This window comes from Oncorhynchus keta, chromosome 2, assembly GCF_023373465.1.
Source record: "Oncorhynchus keta strain PuntledgeMale-10-30-2019 chromosome 2, Oket_V2, whole genome shotgun sequence".
Taxonomy (NCBI): Eukaryota; Metazoa; Chordata; class Actinopteri; order Salmoniformes; family Salmonidae; genus Oncorhynchus; species Oncorhynchus keta.
Genome location: NC_068422.1, coordinates 48721790 through 48743331, shown reverse-complemented (window position 1 = coordinate 48743331; position 21542 = coordinate 48721790). Strand labels below are relative to the sequence as shown.

At 41.0% G+C, this 21542-nt stretch overlaps 2 protein-coding genes across 4 annotated transcripts in view; one reads left to right on the top strand and one right to left on the bottom strand.

Moving 5' to 3' along the window:
* Positions 1-20468, bottom strand: part of LOC118401720 (kynurenine 3-monooxygenase-like) — a 40696-nt gene extending 20228 nt beyond the window's left edge. Inside the window, exons 1-8 of the mRNA XM_052477997.1 lie at positions 20217-20468; positions 19570-19639; positions 18324-18421; positions 16637-16726; positions 11053-11101; positions 6723-6810; positions 5936-6101; positions 5263-5334 (exon numbers count right to left, since the gene is read on the bottom strand). Coding sequence (XP_052333957.1) covers positions 5263-5334; positions 5936-6101; positions 6723-6810; positions 11053-11101; positions 16637-16726; positions 18324-18421; positions 19570-19639; positions 20217-20288 — 705 coding nt within the window. The 5' untranslated portion in view covers positions 20289-20468. The remainder of the gene's footprint in view (positions 1-5262; positions 5335-5935; positions 6102-6722; positions 6811-11052; positions 11102-16636; positions 16727-18323; positions 18422-19569; positions 19640-20216) is intronic.
* A 101-nt stretch (positions 20469-20569) lies between these two features.
* The window catches only part of LOC118401685 (insulin-degrading enzyme-like), a 46632-nt gene continuing 45659 nt past the window's right edge, over positions 20570-21542 (top strand). The window contains exons 1-2 of one of the 3 annotated variants that reach the window (XM_035799285.2): positions 20570-20632; positions 20853-20948. In XM_035799285.2, the coding sequence (XP_035655178.2) occupies positions 20920-20948 (29 nt within the window). In that variant the 5' untranslated portion in view covers positions 20570-20632; positions 20853-20919. Of the gene's footprint in view, positions 20633-20686; positions 20949-21542 lie in introns of those variants that run through there. The other 2 variants (XM_035799275.2, XM_035799273.2) reach the window with 2 other exon arrangements.

Below are 21542 nucleotides of genomic sequence, written 5' to 3'. Positions count from 1 at the left end.
GTAAATAGTTTTGGTAAACGGAGCCACAATGCTAAGGCATCATTCTTGATCGTCGCTAGGCAGCGCCAGTTAACCATCCTCCTGCCAGTTCTAAACTTCGAGAGGCATGTCACTTCTCCCATCTCTTTGCATAGCCCACCACTAAGTATGCACTGTTTTCTTAACCACAACTGGATCCATAAAGAAATACCATTGAATGATTGTAACGTTTGTTGTCGGAAGGAGACCAAAGGTGCAGCGTGGTAGGCATACATTATTTTATTTAAATGTGCCACCAAGAAAAACAATACAACGACTGAGACCGCTTCACCGTGCAAACTACATGCACTCAAACAAAGACAACCTCCCACACTGAAGGAGGGGAAAAGGGCTGCCTAAGTAATGTCCCCAATCAGGGACAATTTATTTTTTTATTTTTTATTTCACCTTTATTTAACCAGGTAGGCTAGTTGAGAACAAGTTCTCATTTGCAACTGCGACCTGGCCAAGATAAAGCATCGCAGTGTGAACAGACAACACAGAGTTACACATGGAGTAAACAATTAGCAAGTCAATAACACAGTAGAAAAAAATGGGCAGTCTATATACAATGTGTGCAAAAGGCATGAGGAGGTAGGCGAATAATACAATTTTGCAGATTAACACTGGAGTGATAAATGATCAGATGGGCATGTACAGGTAGAGATATTGGTGTGCAAAAGAGCAGAAAAGTAAATAAATAAAAACAGTATAAAAACAGTATGGGAATGAGGTAGGTGAAAAAGGGTGAGCTATTTACCTATAGACTATGTACAGCTGCAGCGATCGGTTAGCTGCTCGGATAGCTGATGTTTGAAGTTGGAGAGGGAGATAAAAGTCTCCAACTTCAGCGATTTTTGCAATTCGTTCCAGTCACAGGCAGCAGAGTACTGGAACGAAAGGCGGCCAAATGAGGTGTTGGCTTTAGGGATGATCAGTGAGATACACCTGCTGGAGCGCGTGCTACGGATGGGTGTTGCCATCGTGACCAGTGAACTGAGATAAGGCGGAGCTTTACCTAGCATGGACTTGTAGATGACCTGGAGCCAGTGGGTCTGGCGACGAATATGTAGTGAGGGCCAGCCGACTAGAGCATACAAGTCGCAGTGGTGGGTGGTATAAGGTGCTTTAGTGACAAAACGGATGGCACTGTGATAGACTGCATCCAGTTTGCTGAGTAGAGTGTTGGAAGCCATTTTGTAGATGACATTGCCGAAGTCGAGGATCGGTAGGATAGTCAGTTTTACTAGGGTAAGCTTGGCAGCGTGAGTGAAGGAGGCTTTGTTGCGGAATAGAAAGCCGACTCTGGATTTGATTTTTGATTGGAGATGTTTGATGTGAGTCTGGAAGGAGAGTTTGCAGTCTAGCCAGACACCTAGGTACTTATAGATGTCCACATATTCAAGGTTGGAACCATCCAGGGTGGTGATGCTAGTCGGGCATGCGGGTGCAGGCAGCGATCGGTTGAAAAGCATGCATTTGGTTTTACTCGCGTTTAAGAGCAGTTGGAGGCCACGGAAGGAGTGCTGTATGGCATTGAAGCTCGTTTGGAGGTTGGATAGCACAGTGTCCAATGACGGGCCGAAAGTATATAGAATGGTGTCGTCTGCGTAGAGGTGGATCAGGGAATCGCCCGCAGCAAGAGCAACATCATTGATATATACAGAGAAAAGAGTCGGCCCGAGAATTGAACCCTGTGGCACCCCCATAGAGACTGCCAGAGGACCGGACAGCATGCCCTCTGATTTGACACACTGAACTCTGTCTGCAAAGTAATTGGTGAACCAGGCAAGGGAGTCATCCGAAAAACCGAGGCTGTTGAGTCTGCCGATAAGAATTTGGTGATTGACAGAGTCGAAAGCCTTGGCGAGGTCGATGAAGACGGCTGCACAGTACTGTCTTTTATCGATGGCGGTTATGATATCATTTAGTACCTTGAGTGTGGCTGAGGTGCACCCGTGACCGGCTCGGAAACCAGATTGCACAGCGGAGAAGGTACGGTGGGATTCGAGATGGTCAGTGACCTGTTTGTTGACTTGGCTTTCGAAGACCTTAGATAGGCAGGGCAGGATGGATATAGGTCTATAGCAGTTTGGGTCCAGGGTGTCTCCCCCTTTGAAGAGGGGGATGACTGCGGCAGCTTTCAATCCTTGGGGATCTCAGACGATATGAAAGAGAGGTTGAACAGGCTGGTAATAGGGGTTGCGACAATGGCGGCAGATAGTTTCAGAAATAGCGGGTCCAGATTGTCAAGCCCAGCTGATTTGTACGGGTCCAGGTTTTGCAGCTCTTTCAGAACATCTGCTATCTGGATTTGGGTAAAGGAGAACCTGGAGAGGCTTGGGTGAGGAACTACGGGGGGGCGGAGCTGTTGGCCGAGGTTGGAGTAGCCAGGCGGAAGGCATGGCCAGCCGTTGAGAAGTGCTTATTGAAGTTTTCGATAATCATGGATTTATCGGTGGAGACCGTGTTTCCTAGCCTCAGTGCAGTGGGCAGCTGGGAGGAGGTGCTCTTGTTCTCCATGGACTTCACAGTGTCCCAGAACTTTTTGGAGTTGGAGCTACAGGATGCAAACTTCTGCCTGAAGAAGCTGGCCTTAGCTTTCCTGACTGACTGCGTGTATTGGTTCCTGACTTCCCTGAACAGTTGAAAGACAGCTGCCTCTGATTTGGAACCACACTTGCCAAACACAAAGAAATAGAGAACATAGAATGCCCACCCAAATCACACCCTGACCTAACCAAACATAGAGAATAACAAGGATCTCTAAGGTCAGGGCGTGACAATGATTCAAATATTGGAATAGAGTAGGCTAATGCAATTGAAGGCTCAAATCAAATTGTAGCTTACTGAAACTGCCAAAGTCATCCAATTATTGGAATAACCGTATGTGGTCAACTAGATGAACATTTCAGCACTGTTTTGATTGGGACAGCACCATCATGCTGCTTTGAAACAAGCGTGGGGACTCGTCTTGATAAATCAATGAATGTGACTTCACTGACTTGTCTCAATCAATGTGATTTTGATTCACTGAACCTCCATCTGCATAGGCTATTTGGTTAACTGTTTCCCGCTGGTCAAATAAGTGGAGGTGGTATAGCTCATCTATTCATTTGCTCATCTATCACTGATCAGAAACATTTAGCATTCCATAATGTAGCCCAAATCTAGTGTAGGCCTCTTATTTTGCTTGATTGCATATAGGCAACTCCAAAAGCCTGCGGAGGTTGTGAAAAATGAACACAAGATCCACATGCTTTTGAAAATAGGATTGCTATTATTTTCTTTTGGAATCATGATGAAGACACTCTCAATGTAAGACCCTATGCCCGCTCCCTAGCAAACAGGAGTGGGTTAGAAAGAGATGAGGCTTGGACTCGGCTCCACACATTTCCATGACACAGCGGTTCCACACATTTCCATAACACAAGTTGAGTGGGGAAGAATACTATTTGTATTTTATTCTGATATATTTAATTATATTCTTACAACAAAATATATATGTGTTGACTACGATCGGGTAGGTGTGTCTTGTCTGTTTAATGAACAAAATAGTGTTACATCCATTCATTTGGACGTAACATAATTAAACTAACAATATACAATTCTATGTTTTATTAGTCTTGTAATGTTTGTTAGGATCTGCCAAAAAGTTGGGTGTACACAATGATTTTGCTGTCCCAGACAAGCTTTTGAGATGGTAGAAAAAAATCCCTGTGTCGTTGCCTACTCGGGGTAACCGGCCGTCACTGACGCTCACTTAATGTGAGCGGGTCAGAGATGCAATCTGAGGGCTAGTGAGCTAATCTCTGAGCAGCCGCAGACGTCCCGATATTTTCAAACATGTCTGCAATGCTCAAAATCTGCACAAAATCTGCAATGCTCTTGTAGTGTGAGATGTGCAACAACAAGTTTTGAGAATAGTTATCAGCAATAGCCAATGAGAGCTTGCCAGGAAGAAGCCAGTGAGATGACGTTGTTTCACATCCCCCAGAATGTGTAGAATCTCGAGCAGGAGCCATACTTGCCTTTAACCAAAGACAACGTGTTAAATCATTACAGCTCTGAAGTTCACAAGCAATGTTATTCATTTCAAAATGTTGGCTATATTTTAACTCTTGTATGGCAAGCGTGAATGTCTGACGAGGCTGCTTTGAGCCACAGCTCATTGTATCTACATTAAATCTAATCACATCATTACATCATTGTTTCCTCGAGACAGCGTGGTATCGAGAATCCTTATATCCCAGTGAAGAATCTTGTAGTGTGTGACGCACCGTCTGTGCCACATTGTTAAGTGCGCGCACCACTACAATGGCAAGTAAAAAAATAAAATAAAAAATACACGAAAGACGGTTGTTTAATGTGAGAGGCTCAGTGATGTTAGGACTTTGAAAGTCGTGTAACATACACCTGGCTTAAATTAAATAATGGATTTATATTCAATGGATTTATTCAAATATACGCCCACCCACATCTGCACACCAGTGTTACCACTTGTCTCCGGTATGCTGGCATGCGCACGGTATAATGTGCACGGCACATGCAGGCAAGAATGTTGTTAAAATGGGCCTGTTTGTAAGGGGGTTAAATAAAAAGAAGTATGAGGCCTCCTGAGTGGCGCAGGGGTCTAAAGGCACTGCATCGCAGTGCTTGAGCCGTCACTAGAGATCCGGGTTCGATCCCGGTCTGTGTCGCAGCTGGCCACGACCGGGAGACCCATGAGGCGAAGTACAATTTGCCCAGCGTCGTCCGGGTTAGGGGGTGTCCTTGTCCCATCGCACTCTAGCGTCTTCTGTGCGGCTGGATTCTGGGTTAAGCGAGCAGTGTGTCAAGAAGCAGGGTCGTGTTTTGGAAGACGCATTGCTCTCGACCTTCGCCTCTCCCGAGTCCGTAGGGGAGTTGCAGCGATGGGGCAAGAAAAAAAAGCACTATATCTCTTTAGAGACATTTTCTTATACTGTATTCACTTCACAAGAGCACATGATAATGGGGCGGCAGAGTAGCCTAGTGGTTAGAGCGTTGGACTATTAACCGAAAGGTTGCAAGTTCATATCCCCGAAGCTGACAAGGTCGTTCTGCCCCTGAACAGGCAGTAAACTCACCTAGGCCGTCATTGAAAATAAGAATTTGTTCTTAACTGACTTGCCTAGTTAAATAAAGGTCAAATGAATGAAGCTGAGAGGATAGATATAGTATGTAGAAGAGGGTAAACAAACACGGTGTTCTATTTATACTCACCAAGTTGGGCAGAGCAATCATCATGAATGTGTTGCGTGGCCATATGTGCAGATAATTATGCTTCATGGCAAACTGGGAGCAAAGTAAAAGAAATGACAGCATTATACACAACAGACACAGTAGCATTGCATTAACCAAAAGTTGATCAACAAATGAGATGACACCTGATACCCTATGAAATACAATGAACATTCTCTGATGAAGGTTGACTGACAGAAAGATAAGTTATTAAAATAAATGTGCATCTGACTGGTAGTGTGCAGAGACTTTTTCCTGTTACAATGAACTATAAAAACATATCAGTTCAGATTTAGGTTCAAATAGTATTTCATTTCAAATACTTTTAGTGTTTGATTGAGCCTGACTGGTGTGGCGGATGGGTGGGGTATACGCTTTTGGGACTATAGAATTGGCTCCATTGCACTGTAAAGCTCATTGAAGCGTAGCTTAAGTATTTGAAAGAACATTTAAAACTATTTGAAACATGGGCTGTATTCAAAAAAATGACTTAGAGTAGGAGTGCTGATCTAGGATCAGGTCCCCTCTGTCCATATAATTTTATTCATTATTATCTAAAAGGCAAAACTGATCCTAGCACTGCTACTCCGAAACTGTTTTTGAATATGGCCCCTGATCTGATCCTGTGCCATGTTCTGAGCATCAGAGGACCAACCTCTCCATTGATGGGGGGCATGGTGAGCTCCAGGTACCCATGGGGGATGTAGGTCTGACTGAAGTTGAAACGGCTCTGACGGAGGAACTGTTTCCGAATGGCAGAGAATGCTCCATCACACCCCACAATCAAGTCTGCCTGGATCTCCTCCTTTGCACCATCAGCCCTAAGACACACCATACAGTACCACCAACATCATTGCATTAAATGTGATCATTTAAAAACTTCAATGTCAATAAAGTTGTCAGTTTATAATTAATTTTAAATAGGTAGAATGTTAGTGAATAAGCCCTAAATTAATCATTCACTGTGCGGCAGTGCTAATTCTCACAGCGGTAGGGAGTTTTTACTGCTAATTTGGTTGTAAATTGTATGACACAATTACCTCAAGGCCACCCAATTTCAGACCAATAAAAAAAGTTATGCATAGAGGCTTAAAAGCAACACGTATATTATGACCCTATGACACATATGGTGTTGGACACACACTAGGCCACATGCAATTAAATGCAGGAACAAAGTCCAACCAAAAACAATAAAACAAGAGCAAGGCAACTTTAGAGAGCACTTTAGAAAGAGAGGGAGATATATATAGAGTGAGAATGTGTGTGTGTGTGTGTGTGTGTGTGTGTGTGTGTGTGTGTGTGTGTGTGTGTGTGTGTGTGTGTGTGTGTGTGTGTGTGTGTGTGTGTGTGTGTGTGTGTGTGCGTGTGCGTGTGTGTGTGCGTGTGCGTGTGCGTGTGTGTGTGTGTGTGTGTGTGTGTCCTTGTGATTACTAACTATTTACCTGAGAAAGGTCATCGCTCCTGTTTCAGTGCTCCAGTTGAGTAGTTTGTGGGCGAAGTTCAGCTTTGTGTTTGAATACGTCTCTGCCGCTGCAGTTACAGAACAACACATTACAAAAACAGACTTACATGACACAGCAAACCCTTACAAAAAAAGGGGAGGGGGGCAAGAATTGACTACCTTTAAGCAAATAAGGCACGAGGGGATGTGGTATATGGCCAAAATACTATGGCTAAGGGCTGTTCTTAGGGGGCTTGGGGGACCATTTTTTGTTAATTCCGTGCAATTTTACACATTTTGCAATGGGGCAGAGAGAAGATTTCACAATTTTATAGCAGATTTCATGCAATTTTACACATTTTGCAATAGTGTGGAGAGAAATGGTTGCAGTTTTTAATACGATATTTGAGTGAGACTGATAAAAAAAATCTACTGGGGCCGCCATCGACTACTACTATAGACTATCAGTGACTGACATAACAAGAGAAAAACTGCTGATTCACAACCACATTTCTAAATTGCACCTTGTGTATTCTACTATTCTAACTGGCAACAGTAAGTTCAGACCCAGAATGATTAGAGGGCCTTCAAAAGGAGGGACGCTGCCAGTTGCCCATCCCTGACATGGACTATTAGAAAACCCATAAGAGAAACCGCTATGTGTCTCATTAGTCAGACGAATCATGCTCTCACTAACCTATTATCTCTACCCCAAGGCTGTGGTGCTTCATTTAACATATTTTTAGGCTTCAAAAAATACCTTACATTTCAAGTTTATTTGTTGTACAGGATAAACATGGTATACACCATCCAACACTGTGGATTGATCGCAGCATTCACGCAAAACTGAAAGCGCGAACCACTGCTTCTAATCAGGGCAAGGTGACCGGAAACATGACCGAATGTAAACAGTGTAGCTATTCCCTCCACAAGGTAATCAAACAAGCTAAGCGTCAGTATAGAGACAAAGTAGAGTCACAATTCAATGGCTCAGACACGAGAGGTATGTGGCAGGGTCAACAGTCAATCACGGAAGGAAAACCAGCCCCGTCGCGGACCACGATGTCTTGCTCCCAGAAAAACTAAACAACTTTGCTCGCTTTGAGGACAACACAGTGCCACTGACACGGCCCGCTACCAAAACCTGCGGGCTCTCCTTCACTGCAGCCAATGTGAGTAAAACATTTAATCGTGTTAACCCTCAAAAGGCTGCCAGCCTAGATGGCATCCCCAGCTGCGTCCTCAGAGCATGCACAGACCAGCTGGCTGGTGTGTTTACGGACATATTCAATCAATCCTTATCCCAGTCTGCTGTTCCCACATGCTTCAAGAGGGCCACCACTGTTCCTGTTCCCAAGAAAGCGAAGGTAACTGAGCTAAATGACTATCGCCCCGTAGCACTCACTTCCATCATCATGAAGAGCTTTGAGAGACTAGTCAAGGCCCATATCACCTCCACCCAACCTGAAACCCTAGACCCACTCCAATTTGCTTTCCACCCCAGTAGGTCCACAGACGACGCAATCACACTGCACACTGCCCTAACCCATCTGGACAAGAGCAATACCTAGGAATACCTAAGAATGCTGTTCTTCGACTACAGCTCAGCATATAACACCATAGTACCCTCCAAACTCGTCATTAAGCTCAAGACCCTGGGTCTCAACCCCATCCTGTGCAACTGGGTCGTGGACTTCCTGACGGGCCGCCCCCAGGTGGTGAGGGTAGGTAACAACATCTCCACCCCGCTGATCCTCAACACTGGGGACCCACAAGGGTGATAAATGTATCACTAGCCACTTTAAACAATGTCACTTAATATAATGTTTACATACCCTACATTACTCATCTCATATGTATATACTGTACTCTATACCATCTACTGCATCTTGCCTATGCCGTTCGTCCATCGCTCATTCATATATTTTTATGTACATATTCTTATTCATTCCTTTACACTTGTGTGTATAAATAAGGTAGTTGTTGTGAAATTGTTAGGTTAGATTACTTTTTAGATATTACTGCTTGGTCGGAACGAGAAGCACAAGCATTTCATTACACTCACATTAACATCTGTTACCATGTGTATGTGACAAGTAAAATTTGATTGGAGTTTAACTAAATTCTTACTTGAATGTTCGTTCTCGAATGTTCATTCTCGTTCTCGTCAACAATAAGAAATATTACAATATAAGAATACAAAGTAAATGGCTCAGTAGAAGAGAATATTTTTTTTAGCATAAGTATAACACAGGAAGGCACAATTTATAGTCCAATATTTACACATTTTTTGGAGAAAGGGGGAATTGGGGGAAAGTATTGTACAGTATTTAACATCTAAGTCTTCATGCACTTTAATGAGAACAATGAAAATACGTTAAACCCAGGGGAAATCTATATATTGTAGATTGTATTAAAATTATTTTTTAAATGTCAGTGGTTAAGTGGAAAGAAAGAGACACGTCTCTATTTAACCTTAGACTTTACAGCTTGTTTTAAGACAGTACTTTTAACAAGCACATCAAATCAAACTTTATTTGCCACAAGCGCCAAATACAACTGTATACTTTACCGTGAAATGATTACTTACTTAACCAACAGTGCAGTTCAAGAAGAAGAAAATATTTACCAAGTAGGCTAAAATGAAAAGTAATAATAAAAAGTAACACAATAAGAGAACAATAACGAGGCTATATACAGGTGGCACCGGTACCGAGTCAGTGTGCAGGGGTACAGGCTAGATGAGGTAATCTGTACATGAAGGTGGGGGAGGGCGGGGTCAATGTAAATTGTCCGGTGGCGATTTTTATGAATTGGGGGTAGAAGCTGTTGAGGAGCCTTTTAATCCTAGACTTGGAGCTCCAGTTACTGTGTGGTAGCAGAGAAAACAGTCAAAAAATTGGGTGACTGGGGCTTTCCTCTGACACCGCTTATTATATAGGTCCTGGATGGTAGGAAGCTTGGCCCCAGTGATGTACTGGGCCATTCGCACTACCGTCTTTAGTGCTTTACGATCAGATGCCATACCAGGCCGTGATGCAACCGGTCAGGATGCTCTCGATGGTGCAGCTGTAGAACCTTTTGAGGATTTGGGGCCCCATGCCAAAATGTTTCAGTCTCCTGAGGGGGAAAAGGTTTTGTCATGCCCTCTTCACGACTGTCTTGGTATGTTTGGACATGATAGTTCGTTGGTGATGTGGACACCAAGGAACTTGAAACTCTCGACCCGCTCCACTACAGCGCCGTCAATGTTAATAGGGGCCTGGTCGGCCCGCCCTTTCCTGTAGTCCACGATCACCTCCTTTGTCTTGCTCACATTGAGGGAGAGGTTGTTGTCCTGGCACCACACTGCCAGTTCTCTGACCTCCCTATAGGCCGTCTCATCGTTGTCGGTAATCAGGCGAGAGAAACTATTCATATTCATCTTAATAATCCATATTATTTTATTGTAGAAATGGCAGTTGACATCAGGCAGATAATACAAGATTAACCTATTTGCCATTCAAGATGAGTGCATAAGCATACTGCATTTCAATAAGCACATACAATATTGAGAATCTGTTGAGCTCTCCAGAGCCCTATACATAGTTAGCGAGGTAACTTTCGGCCAACTCTGAGTTCAACTCTGGATAACCTGTACCACGAAAATGGCTCACCTTTTAGCCAGGTAAATTTCTATGGCAACGAATCCTTCAGCACTAACATGCTCCCGGGCAGGCTAAATTAGACCAATGAAATCAGATTCCTCCGTCTCGCAAAGATTGCGTCATCATCCCCTTCATTTGACGACGACTGATAAAATATTTTATTAATCAAATGTGTTGTTGTGTGTCAAAAAATGATAATGTTACATAATGTTACATAATGCATGTGAAACTTTATGCACATAAAACTTGTGAATAACTTAATATCATTATTATTATTATTATTAAACAATAAGTAATACAATAAAGACGCACTTCAACAAGCCTATTTAACACCATAGCCTGCTGAATTTGCAAGCTAACTTTTCTTTCATTTTGATTTCGGCACAAATTACAAATGTGGCACAGACTCGCCCATAGATAGATGTTTCAGAATTGCCTGGCGTCTGGCGTTCGACTAGGTATGGCGTTCGACTAGGTATGTGGGACATCCAGGCGCAGTTCCAAGCCTACTAGAGTTAGCGGCTGGCGGACAAGCAAATAGCCACTGTTGTAGTATGGATGAAGCCTAAACTGGAATGTGAATCAAACTGAACCTGGCAAGCTTTAGAAAACCCAGAGTAGATTTTTCTTCAATCGAAGTACACCCCTCAGGCAGTATGGGAATAAGGATTTTCATTCTCCTACCTGACAACAGTTCTTTGTTGAGGTTGGCTCTGTCGACAGACAGGATGTACTGAAAAGAGAACAGGCGAGAAAAGAGAACACTGACACTACCACTTTTTTATACAAAAAAATACTTACGAAAATGTCAACAATGAATACATTTCAAATATATTTAGAAGCAATGCTCGGGAGTCTTGAAACATTCAGTGACTGAAATGTGAGTGGGATCGGGGAGTCTGTCTATTGTCTAGTAAGAATTACTGAGTTGATAGCTTGAGTAAGCTTTGGTTCAAATTATCTTTTGAAGTGTTGAGTGGATGTGATAATTGATTTAGCGGAACATCCATTGGACGTGCCCTTTTTTATCTTGTCCTTTCTACTTGAACAATTTGGTAGAATAAAAACCTTCTCTTTTTCCCAAGGAAGAAATAAATACTTCTCGATATTAGCTACCATGTCTTCTCCCTCCACCCCTCTATCCATCACCACTCTCTGCCTAGCCGACCTCACCTAATTATTTTCCATAACTTTTTTACAGTATATGTCTGATTGTGTCTTCTCATTTGTTATTCACTTTTTCCTCATCTACATTTTGTCCCTAACATCCACTCTTCCCACTTCTCTTAATGAAGGATTACTGAGTTTAGTGGGCTACTATGAAGATATTTGCCTAAATATAGTTCCTCTTTAAAGACAGAATAGAACAGAGGTTAACCCCTTTCTAAAACACGACTCCCAACAGCTCTGTGTAGACAATAGGGCTCCCCTCCATCATCATATTGCAGGGTGCCTGTCCTGAGCTGAGCATCACCTTTAATATGGGGTGGAATTACAGCTCATGTCATCTATCATAGGTAGAACCAAACGGAAACATGTGACAATGTTGGGAAGTTTACACCACACAGGACAAGACAGGTGTTCAAATATTATCATTTCAAAATTTTAGCTGTGCTTGATTTAGCTTGCTTGTTGAAATGGTACCAATAAAAAAATTCAGAAATGCAAACATCACGCACCTGGCACTCCAGGCAGTCTGAGGCAAATGCTTAAAGCATCTGAAAAAGTGCAAATACTATTTGAAAAAATGTCTGCAATGGTCACGGTGGGCTGGTGTATATTTTACAGTATTGTCTGAAGTAAAAAGCTTTGTAATAGATGAAAAAGCTTCCTCTCAAACTAAAATAAATAACACTTACCTGTGGGGTGACAGGTACACTGTGCTTTGTTTCAGGTCTGTATTATGACCCTCCCTGACCTCAGCAGCCAACTGTGACCAGTGCAGACATGAGTTCAAATACTAGTTGTACTCTTTCAAATACTTTAAGCATTTGCTTTAGTCTGCATGGAGTGCCAAGTAGACAGGGGTTTGTACTTTGGCAATTGTTCTATTGGTTCCATTTCACAAAGCAAGCTCAATCAAGCAAAGCTAAATTATTTAAAATTATAGTATTTGACCACAGGTCTGGTTACATCTCAAATTAACACCTATTAAGAAACTGAACAAATATTGGTTTAAAGATGTAATCCACAGTAAGGGGAAAAGCGCCACTGCTGCCCCATGGCCGTTGTTATTGTTTGACGAATCAGAGCTGGGGAGCATCCCGCATTGTTGTAAAAAAGTGCAGTACATATGCTGCTGTTTTATTACACGTGCAATGACGTCTTCTACATTGTAGGATAATAGTGAAGACATCAAAACTATGAAATAACATATGGAATCACGTAGTAACCAAAACAGTGTTAAACAAATCAACAAGTATTTTAGATTCTTCGAAGTAGACACCTTTTGCCTTGATGACAGATTTGCAAACTCTTGGCATTCTCTTAACCAGCTTGACTTGGAATGCTTTTCCAACCGTCTTGAAGGAGCTCTCACATATACTGAGCACTTGTTGGCTGCTTTTCCTTCACTCTGCGGTCCAACTCAGCCCAAACCATCTCAATTGGGTTGAGGTTGGGGGATTGTGGAGGCCAGGTCATCTGATGCAGCACTCCATCACTCTCCTTATTGGTCAAATAGCCCTTACACAGCCTGGAGGTGTGTTGGGTCATTGTCCTGTTTAAAAACAAATGATTGTCCCACTAAGCGCAAACCAGATGGGATGGTGTATCGCTGCAGAATGCTATGGTAGCCATGCTGGTTAAGTGTGCCTTGAATTCTAAATAAATCTCTGACAGTTTCAACAGCAAAACACCCCCACACTTACTCCTCCATGCTTCACATTGGGAACCACACATGTGGAGATCTGTTAACCTACTCTGCGTCTCACAAAGACAAGGGGTTGGAACCAAAAATCAAACATCAGACCAAAGGACAGATTTCCACCAGTCTAATGTCCATTGCTCGTGTTTCTTGGCCCAAGCAAGTCTCTTCTTCTAATTGGTGTCCTTTAGTAGCAGTTTCTTTGCAGCGATTTGACCATGAAGGCCTGATTCCCGCAGTCTCTTCTGAACATTTGATGTTTAGATGCGTCTGTTACTTGAACTCTGTGAAGCATTTATTTGGGCTGCAATTTCTGAGGCTTGTAACTCTAATGAACTTATCCTTCCTTTCCTGTGGCGGCCCTCGTGAGAGCCAGTTTCATCATAGCGCTTGATGGTTTTTGGGACTGCACTTGAAGAAACTAGACGGAACTTTCTCAAAGTAATGATAAAGGTTAAGTAAAAATAAATACAAATTATTTGAGCTTTTCTTGCCATAATATGGACTTGGTCTTTTACCAAATAGGGCTATCTTCTGTATACCACCCTTCCTTGTCACAACACAACTGATTGGCTCATTTATTTATTTAATTTATTTAACCTTTATTTAATCAGGAAGGGCTCATTGAGATTCAAATCTCTTTTTCAATAGTGCCCTGGCCAAGATAGGCAGCACCAAGAAATTACAAAAAATTTACAGACAACATGAAAAACTACAAGTAATCTAGTAAAAACTCACAAGAGTATAAAACAGCAAATTAAAAACATTGACAGGTCAGGGAATCCGCCTCAAAATCCTTCATCAGTGATATAAAAACACCAATCGGGACAAGTTCTTCCAGCTTAACAGTATTTTGTAAGGTGTTCCAAGACGATGGCGCAGAGTACATAAAAGCCCTTTTACCAAATTCAGTTCGGACATTTGGAACAGTTAGCAGGATAAAGTCCAGCGAACGAAGAGAGTACCCACCACATTTCTGAACAATAAAAATGCACAAATAAAAAGGTAGTAAACCCAAAATGGCTTTGTAAATAAAAGTATACCAGTGACTGAGCCTACGAGTGACTAGAGAAGGCCAGCCAACCCTGGTATACAAAGTGCAGTGGTGCGTATGGGTTTTGCAGTATAATATAAATCTCAGAGTGCCATGGTAAAGAGTGTCAATTGATCTCAAACACTGAGCGGAAGCATTCATATATAAAATATCCCCATAGTTGAGTAAAGGCATAAATGTAGCTGATACTAGCCTCATTCTGGCTTCAAAAGAAAAACAGGCCTTATTCCTAAAATAAAATCCCAATTTCAGCATCAATTTTTTTGTAAGTTATTGAATATGCAATTTAAAAGAGAGGCCGTCATCAATTAAAATTCCAAGATATTTATATCTCCTTGCCCTCACAGGTAGTAATAGGTGAACATTTCAGAGGTCTATTTCTTGCATTAGAAAACACCATTAGTTTAGTTTTAGGCAGTATTGAGGATAAGCTTCAATTGACACAAGGTATGTTGAACAGTATAAAAAGCAGTTTGCATGTTCTGGAAAGCTTTTGTAAGAGACGAAGCACAACAGTAAATTACAGTATCATCAGCATAAAAATTAAGTTGTACATTTTGGTGCTCAAACACATTAAGAAGGAAAGAAATTCCACAAATGAACTTTTAACAAGGCACACATGTTAATTGAAATGCATTCCAGGTGACTACCTCATGAATCTGGTTGAGAGAATTCCAAGCGTGTGCAAAACTGTCATCAAGGCAAAGGGTGGCTACTTTGAACAATCTCAAATATAAAATATATTTTGATTTGTTTAACACTTTTTAGGTTACTACATGATTCCATATGTGTTATTTCATAGTTGATGTCTTCACTATTATTCTGCAATGTAGAAAATAGTAAAAATAAAGAAAAACCCTGGAATGAGAAGATGAGTCAAAACTTTTGACTGGTACTGTAAAATAGGTGTTAATTTGAAATAAAATTAAATCAAGTATTCTGGGATTTAAATAAAGGCCTGCTTTGTTTAGGGGATTTTTGAGATGATAAATCACACAAACCTCATTCCCTTTGCTCCTTGTTGCAAAGAAGTGTAATGATTAACATAGTCCCTTTGGGATGGAAGAGGTCCTGTTGATTCAGTAAATCTGAGGCCATTGACCATTGTTTGTGTCTCAATGCACTTTCTATGATGAAAGTCTGCTAAAGTGGTGAAGTGACATTTGCATCTCTTGCCTTTGCAACCATGATTTTTATGGTTGCAAAGGCAATGGACGCAAATGCCACTCCAATTCAAGAATGAAGGAAGCGCAAGCCATTTCTAAGTATGCATCTTAGAATTAGTTTTCACATACTGTTGAATTTATTATGGATTTATTATGGATAAATGAATAAACAATATCCCCATTTTAAATAGAATTGTATCTAGGTAAATTTATACTCTGTTATATAAGTAATAGACAATATGAGTTCATAAGAAGGAATTGTGTGACAGGACAAGTTAATGAACACCATTCCAACTAGGCCGGAACAAATGGGTTGAGTAAACACATAAGGTCGTTAGCCTATGGTTGACCCAACTGAAACTTAGCTCTGGGGTTTTTAGATAAGGCAGTGAGTGCATTCCTAGGGTTTCTGTTAATTAAAACTGTCAGTTCAGTGGTGATTGATAATGTTGAGGGGTCAAAAGTTATCTGGGAGTGTGTTAGTAAGTTAAAATGAACTTTTCACCTTACTTTGTCCCGGTCGAGAGGAGGGGATTCGGTTAAGGCAGTGAAATGACGTCATGATCTGTATATAAACTGATGCATGTGTTTAAGTGGTAGCGCGCTCCGAGAATAAATTCTATTACCTATTATTTAAAGACTGGTCTGCGTCTATTTTATGCAAACAAGAAATTTTACAAATTCTCATAAAATATATTAAGGGATTTCAATTGATGAAAGCACATTGTCATAATTAAATTATACTAACACATACAAACTTTATATGTCCGAACTCAGAATCAAATAGTTTTCACAAAAATAACATGGTCGCTGTGTTAGAACGTGTGTTTTGATTGCTGATTTTCTCCAATTATCCAAGTCCCATCGGGTAGTCTGATTTCAGATGTGTCCATGTAAACAGGATTATTAGGGGAATCGTTCTTCTTGCAAAGCATGTAAACGTTTTAAATCAAACTATTATATTAATCTGACTATTCATAATAATCGTATCATTTTGTGCATGTAACCGTACTCAATGATGTATTTAAGAAACTGTAATTATACATAAATAATACAAAAGGCTGACAGACTACTGTGCTACAAGGTAATGGTCATACTTTGTCTTGCGTGCAGAATTCATTCTTAATCTATCGAATGGGAGTTACAGTGTGGTGTGTCTAGGCGTTGCAGCAGCAGAGTTACCTGTCCTTTTTTGCCATAAGGAATGGGGGACTGTGTCCCATTCAAGGAGTGGATCATTCTGGAATGCATGGGGATTCCTTTGGAGACAATCTAGAGAAGAAATCAAACTGGTCAGATCTGCTCATGGAATTACATTGTCAGTGTATAACATGTGTAATAACATGATGACATGATGAAGACATGCATATTGAAAAAGGAATCCAGCACTAAATCAAATCAAACTTTGTCACATGCGCCAAAACCATCCCTTAACCAACAATGCAGTTCAAGAAAGAGTTAAGAAAATATTTACCAAATAAACTAAAGTAAAAAATCATAAAAAGAAACAATAAAATAACATTAACGAGGCTATATACACAGGGGGTACCGGTACCGAGTCAATTTGCATGGATACAGGTTAGTTGAAGTAATTTGTAGTTAGGGGTAAAGTGACAGAATATTGTAGATAATAAACAGCGAGTGTGTGTGAGGGGGGGTCAATGTAAATTGTCCAGGTGGCCATTTGATTAATTGTGCAGCAGTCTTATGGCTTGTGACATGCTGGTAGAAATGAGGTAAAATGGATTTAAGTATGAAAGTCCTCGGCAACTAGGAGCGCCGCTTCTGGATGAGCATTTTCTTGTTTGCTTATTGTCTTATACAGCTCGTTGAGTGCGGTCTTAGTGTCAGCATTGGTTTGTGATGATAAATAGACAGCTACGAATAAATAGACGGCTACGAATAATATGGATGAGAACTCTCTTGGTAGATAGTGTGGTCTACATTGCGCACCAGTTGTTATTGACAAATAGACATACACCCACATTCCTCGTCTTACCAAACGTAGCTTCTCTGTCCTGCCGATGCATGGAAAATCCCGCCAGGTCTATATTATTCGTGTCGTCGTTCAGTCACGACTCGGTGAAACATAAGATATTACAGTTTTTAAAGTCCCGTTGGTAGGATGGTCTTGATCGTATATCATTAATTTCATTTTCCAAAGATTGCATGTTGGCTAATAGAAAAGATGGCAGTGGAGGTTCATTCACTCGCCTACAAATTCTCAGAAGGCAGCCTAACCCCTTTTTCTCCATCTTTTTTTCATGCAAATGACGGGGATTTGGGCCCGTTCCCGATAAAGCAGTATATCCTTTACATCAGACTCATTAAATAAAAAATCTTTGTCCTGTTTGAGGTGAGTAATTGCTGTTCTGATGTCCAGAAGTTATTTTTGGTCATACGAGATGGTAGCAGCAACATTATGTACAAAATAAGTTGCAAAATAAGTTACAAACAACGCGAAAAACCAAACAAAATAGCACAGTTGATTTGGAGCCCGTCAAACATCAGCCATCTCCTCTGGCGCCATTATAGTTCTCTAGCAACAACAATTGGCAAAACATTTAAAACACATCTATCCGTTCGGCCACAGTTCAGGAAAGTGGATATTCTTGGCTCTAAATATGGGCTACCTAAGTTCATTCTGTCCTCATCATGACTGCCCTTGAAGGTTTACTTGAAAAGCTGGCAAAGCCCAGGCTCTCTTCCCAGGGGGCATGGGCACTTTGAATATTTCATCATTACGAATACTGTAAGATAACAACAAAGAGCAACTGCCTGGTTCAGTTTTCATTGCATACGTGCTGTTGAGACTAGGAATTCAATTTCCCACAGTGGTAGCCAAGAAGGACAAAACAGATCAACATACCGTGTCTTCCATTCCCACTTGTTTCAATGCCTGGCGACCCCTGTGAGATAGAGCTAGATTGATGCTTCTTCCCTTGACTATTTTGGCTTGGCGGATATCTGGTCAGGATCGGAGATGGAGAGATAAAACATTCAGGTATGATGATACCTCAAGTCTAACATACACAAGCTACTAGTCAATCCAAATGTAATTTCACTGCATCTGATGAATGCTTGTGAAACCAGTGTCATATGCCAATCATAACTTATATTGAAATACATGTTAAGATTGCTGTTTGATTGCTATCAGGACAGAAGCCATCCCAGCTAGCACAGTGGATCTGGGACGATTCTGGCTGAGCGTCGGGACACTCGGCTGAGAGTCAGACTCGGCCGACGTCATGTGGCCCGAGAATGGGTCGCCTTCGGCAGTATTACTTATGGCTAGGATGTGGGGATTGAGTTTGGGCCGATTCCGGTGTGAGTTATCTGGCTGCATTATGTAATTAACATTTCATTATTTATTTTTCCTTATTTTCTCATTGTTTCTGTGATCAAAAAATAAAATGATCGTTTAAATGAAATACTTTAAGAGTTCTGTGTAGTATTTTAGTATTTTGATACTCTGTGCAAGGCAATTGATAAGCATTAAAAACTTTGTGGATGGAGCCTCCTGAGTGGCTCAGCGGTCTAAGACCCTGCATCGCAGGGTGGCGGGCCAGGCGCATGCACGCTGACACGGTCACCAGGTGCATGGTGTTTCCTCCGACACAAAATGTATTTTTTTTTGTGGATGGGTATAATTTGTATGTATAACATTTAGAATAGTAAAATTTCTAATTTCTAAAATCAGCTAATTTTGTATAATAATATAATATATAATATATTATAATTATAATAATATATTATTATTATTATTATTATATATTATTGTATACATTTATTTAAATTTGCATTGGGCCGCTTCTGGGGGGATTCTGGAAAGATACCGGCAATGTCGGCCCGATGTACTTCTGGACAGTCATTCATTGTGATTCCGGGTCGAGTCCGACACCCGATTCCGGGCCGATTCAATCAGTTCCGGCCCACCGGAAGAGGGCCGCTTCTGGGCCAATTGCTCATTGCTAGCGGGGATTGTGCTTTGTTGTTAGGAACATTGTAATGACTAATGACTGCATGCAGTGCATACTTCCAAAAATAGATGGACTACTGTGTAGCTGTTCAAAATAAGAGGAAGCACTTTATATGTTGTGTAATCAAGTGTTTACCTTCTCGAGATTCAAAGACCTCTACTTGAAAACCTCTTTTTGCAAAGTAGCAGGCATTCAAGGCACCGACCTGAGAGAGGGTTGATTGCATTAGTTCATGGTGCAGGCAGCATCTATTTTAATTTTTATCACTTGTGATGAAAATGGAAATGGATTTAAAAAAAATGTACATGGTTGCTGCACAGCAATATCAAAGGAAGAGATCAAAACAGTCATATTGACATTAAGGCACTTTGCTTTGTCAATGTGTAGGCTACAACAAGGACCGAGTAGTTTAAAGTGTCAATTACTGTTAGGCTTTACTCTTCCTTACATGATATTGCTTTAAGAAGCCTGCAAGGAAAGTATTTTAAAAAATGATACTGTTTGTTTACAACCAAAATACTGTTTGCTCAGACCTGCCTTTTTCACCATCAACCCTATTGAGTTAATGGGGCCATCTGAAGTTTAGCAAATTGGCAAAGCCAAAAATTGTCCTATAACCTCAAGAAAACAAGGCTCAGATTACACTTAAACAGATTACATTTATATTGTATTAATAGATTACACATAGATTAGATAACCTTGTCACAACATGAAAACTTTTTCATTACAGCAAATATCAGCAGCCTGTTTACATTATTCACGCTTCCATTTGGACTTCTTACCAAACCACCTCCCACCACAGCTACCACTTTATTCTTGCTGGTTGATTTGCTGTCATTGGTTGAATAATCCATTGTAGTTTATGTCGTTATATCTGGAGTCTTGCAGTGTCCGTTTTGCCTTTCAGTGATCTTGGACACTGAAATAAATTACTGCCTGAGCCGATTAAATCAAAACCTTTTTTACTGTGACACTCAGGGTCTTGAGGGAGGCGCGACCCGGATCTCATTAATGTCGTCCTCGTAGTGGTTGGTTAGCTTTTCCTCACAATGCAAACAAAACAGAGAGATAGTTCAGAGTTGAGGAATTTCACATGAGCAGCTGAAGCGCACACACCGCGCAGAGAAACAGAACGATTACAAGAGCGGCTGGATTTACACACCTTTTACTAGGAACTGCTGTGTGAATGATCTGATAGGTGATTATGTTGTAGTAAAAAAAAAATCACTTCAATAAAAACAATGTCTGTGGTCCAGAGTTAGTAGTTTATCGCTAATCAATCTTGTGAAAAAAAGAGCATAGATCACGAATGATGCCTATACTGACATTAGGAGAAATTACACATTTACTCTGAAATTCAACCATTGGAAGCTGGTTTAATTTAAATTGCTCATGCTGGATTATGATGAATTTTCCAGAGACAAAAGAAAAAAAGATCCACAGAGACAATGCCTGCGCATTCGCCCATCGCTGGGATCGATAAATATGAGTCTGTTCTTCCCTCTACTGGTCATGTAAGCATAAAGCACCCACACACATTTCAGGGATAGGCACAATTATTTTTCGATTCGTGTATGGGTTAAAACATTTCGCAAACTATTTGACATTGGAATTTTAAAAGGATACTGTTGCAATAGGCCAGTGATTATGAAACTTCTCCTGGTGGACCCCGGAGGTTTCACAATTTGGTTGTCGGCCTTAATTTGCTCACCTGATTTTTAAACGTTGCGAATGCACACAAAAATTCCCTAGAACATGTGTGTGCCAGTTTATGCAAATGTTGGCATTTATAAAAACTGAAATTGACGTGAGAGTGTGCTTATCCTCCTGCAAACTTCAGACCATGCGTATGCAGTTTCTAGTGGTTTATTAACTATTGCGTTGCAAGAAGGAAAAATTGGCCTTGTAGTAATCTTGTGCAAATGAGGAATGTACACTGAGTGTACAAAAAACGGACATATACTGACCAGCTATGATCCCTTTGATGTAAAATCCACGCCAATCAGTGTAGCTGATGGGGAGGAGACAGGTTAAATAAGGATTTTTAAGCCTTGATTAAACTAAGCATATTTAGCCTTGTTTATTTGATGATGTTTAAGTTGAAATGG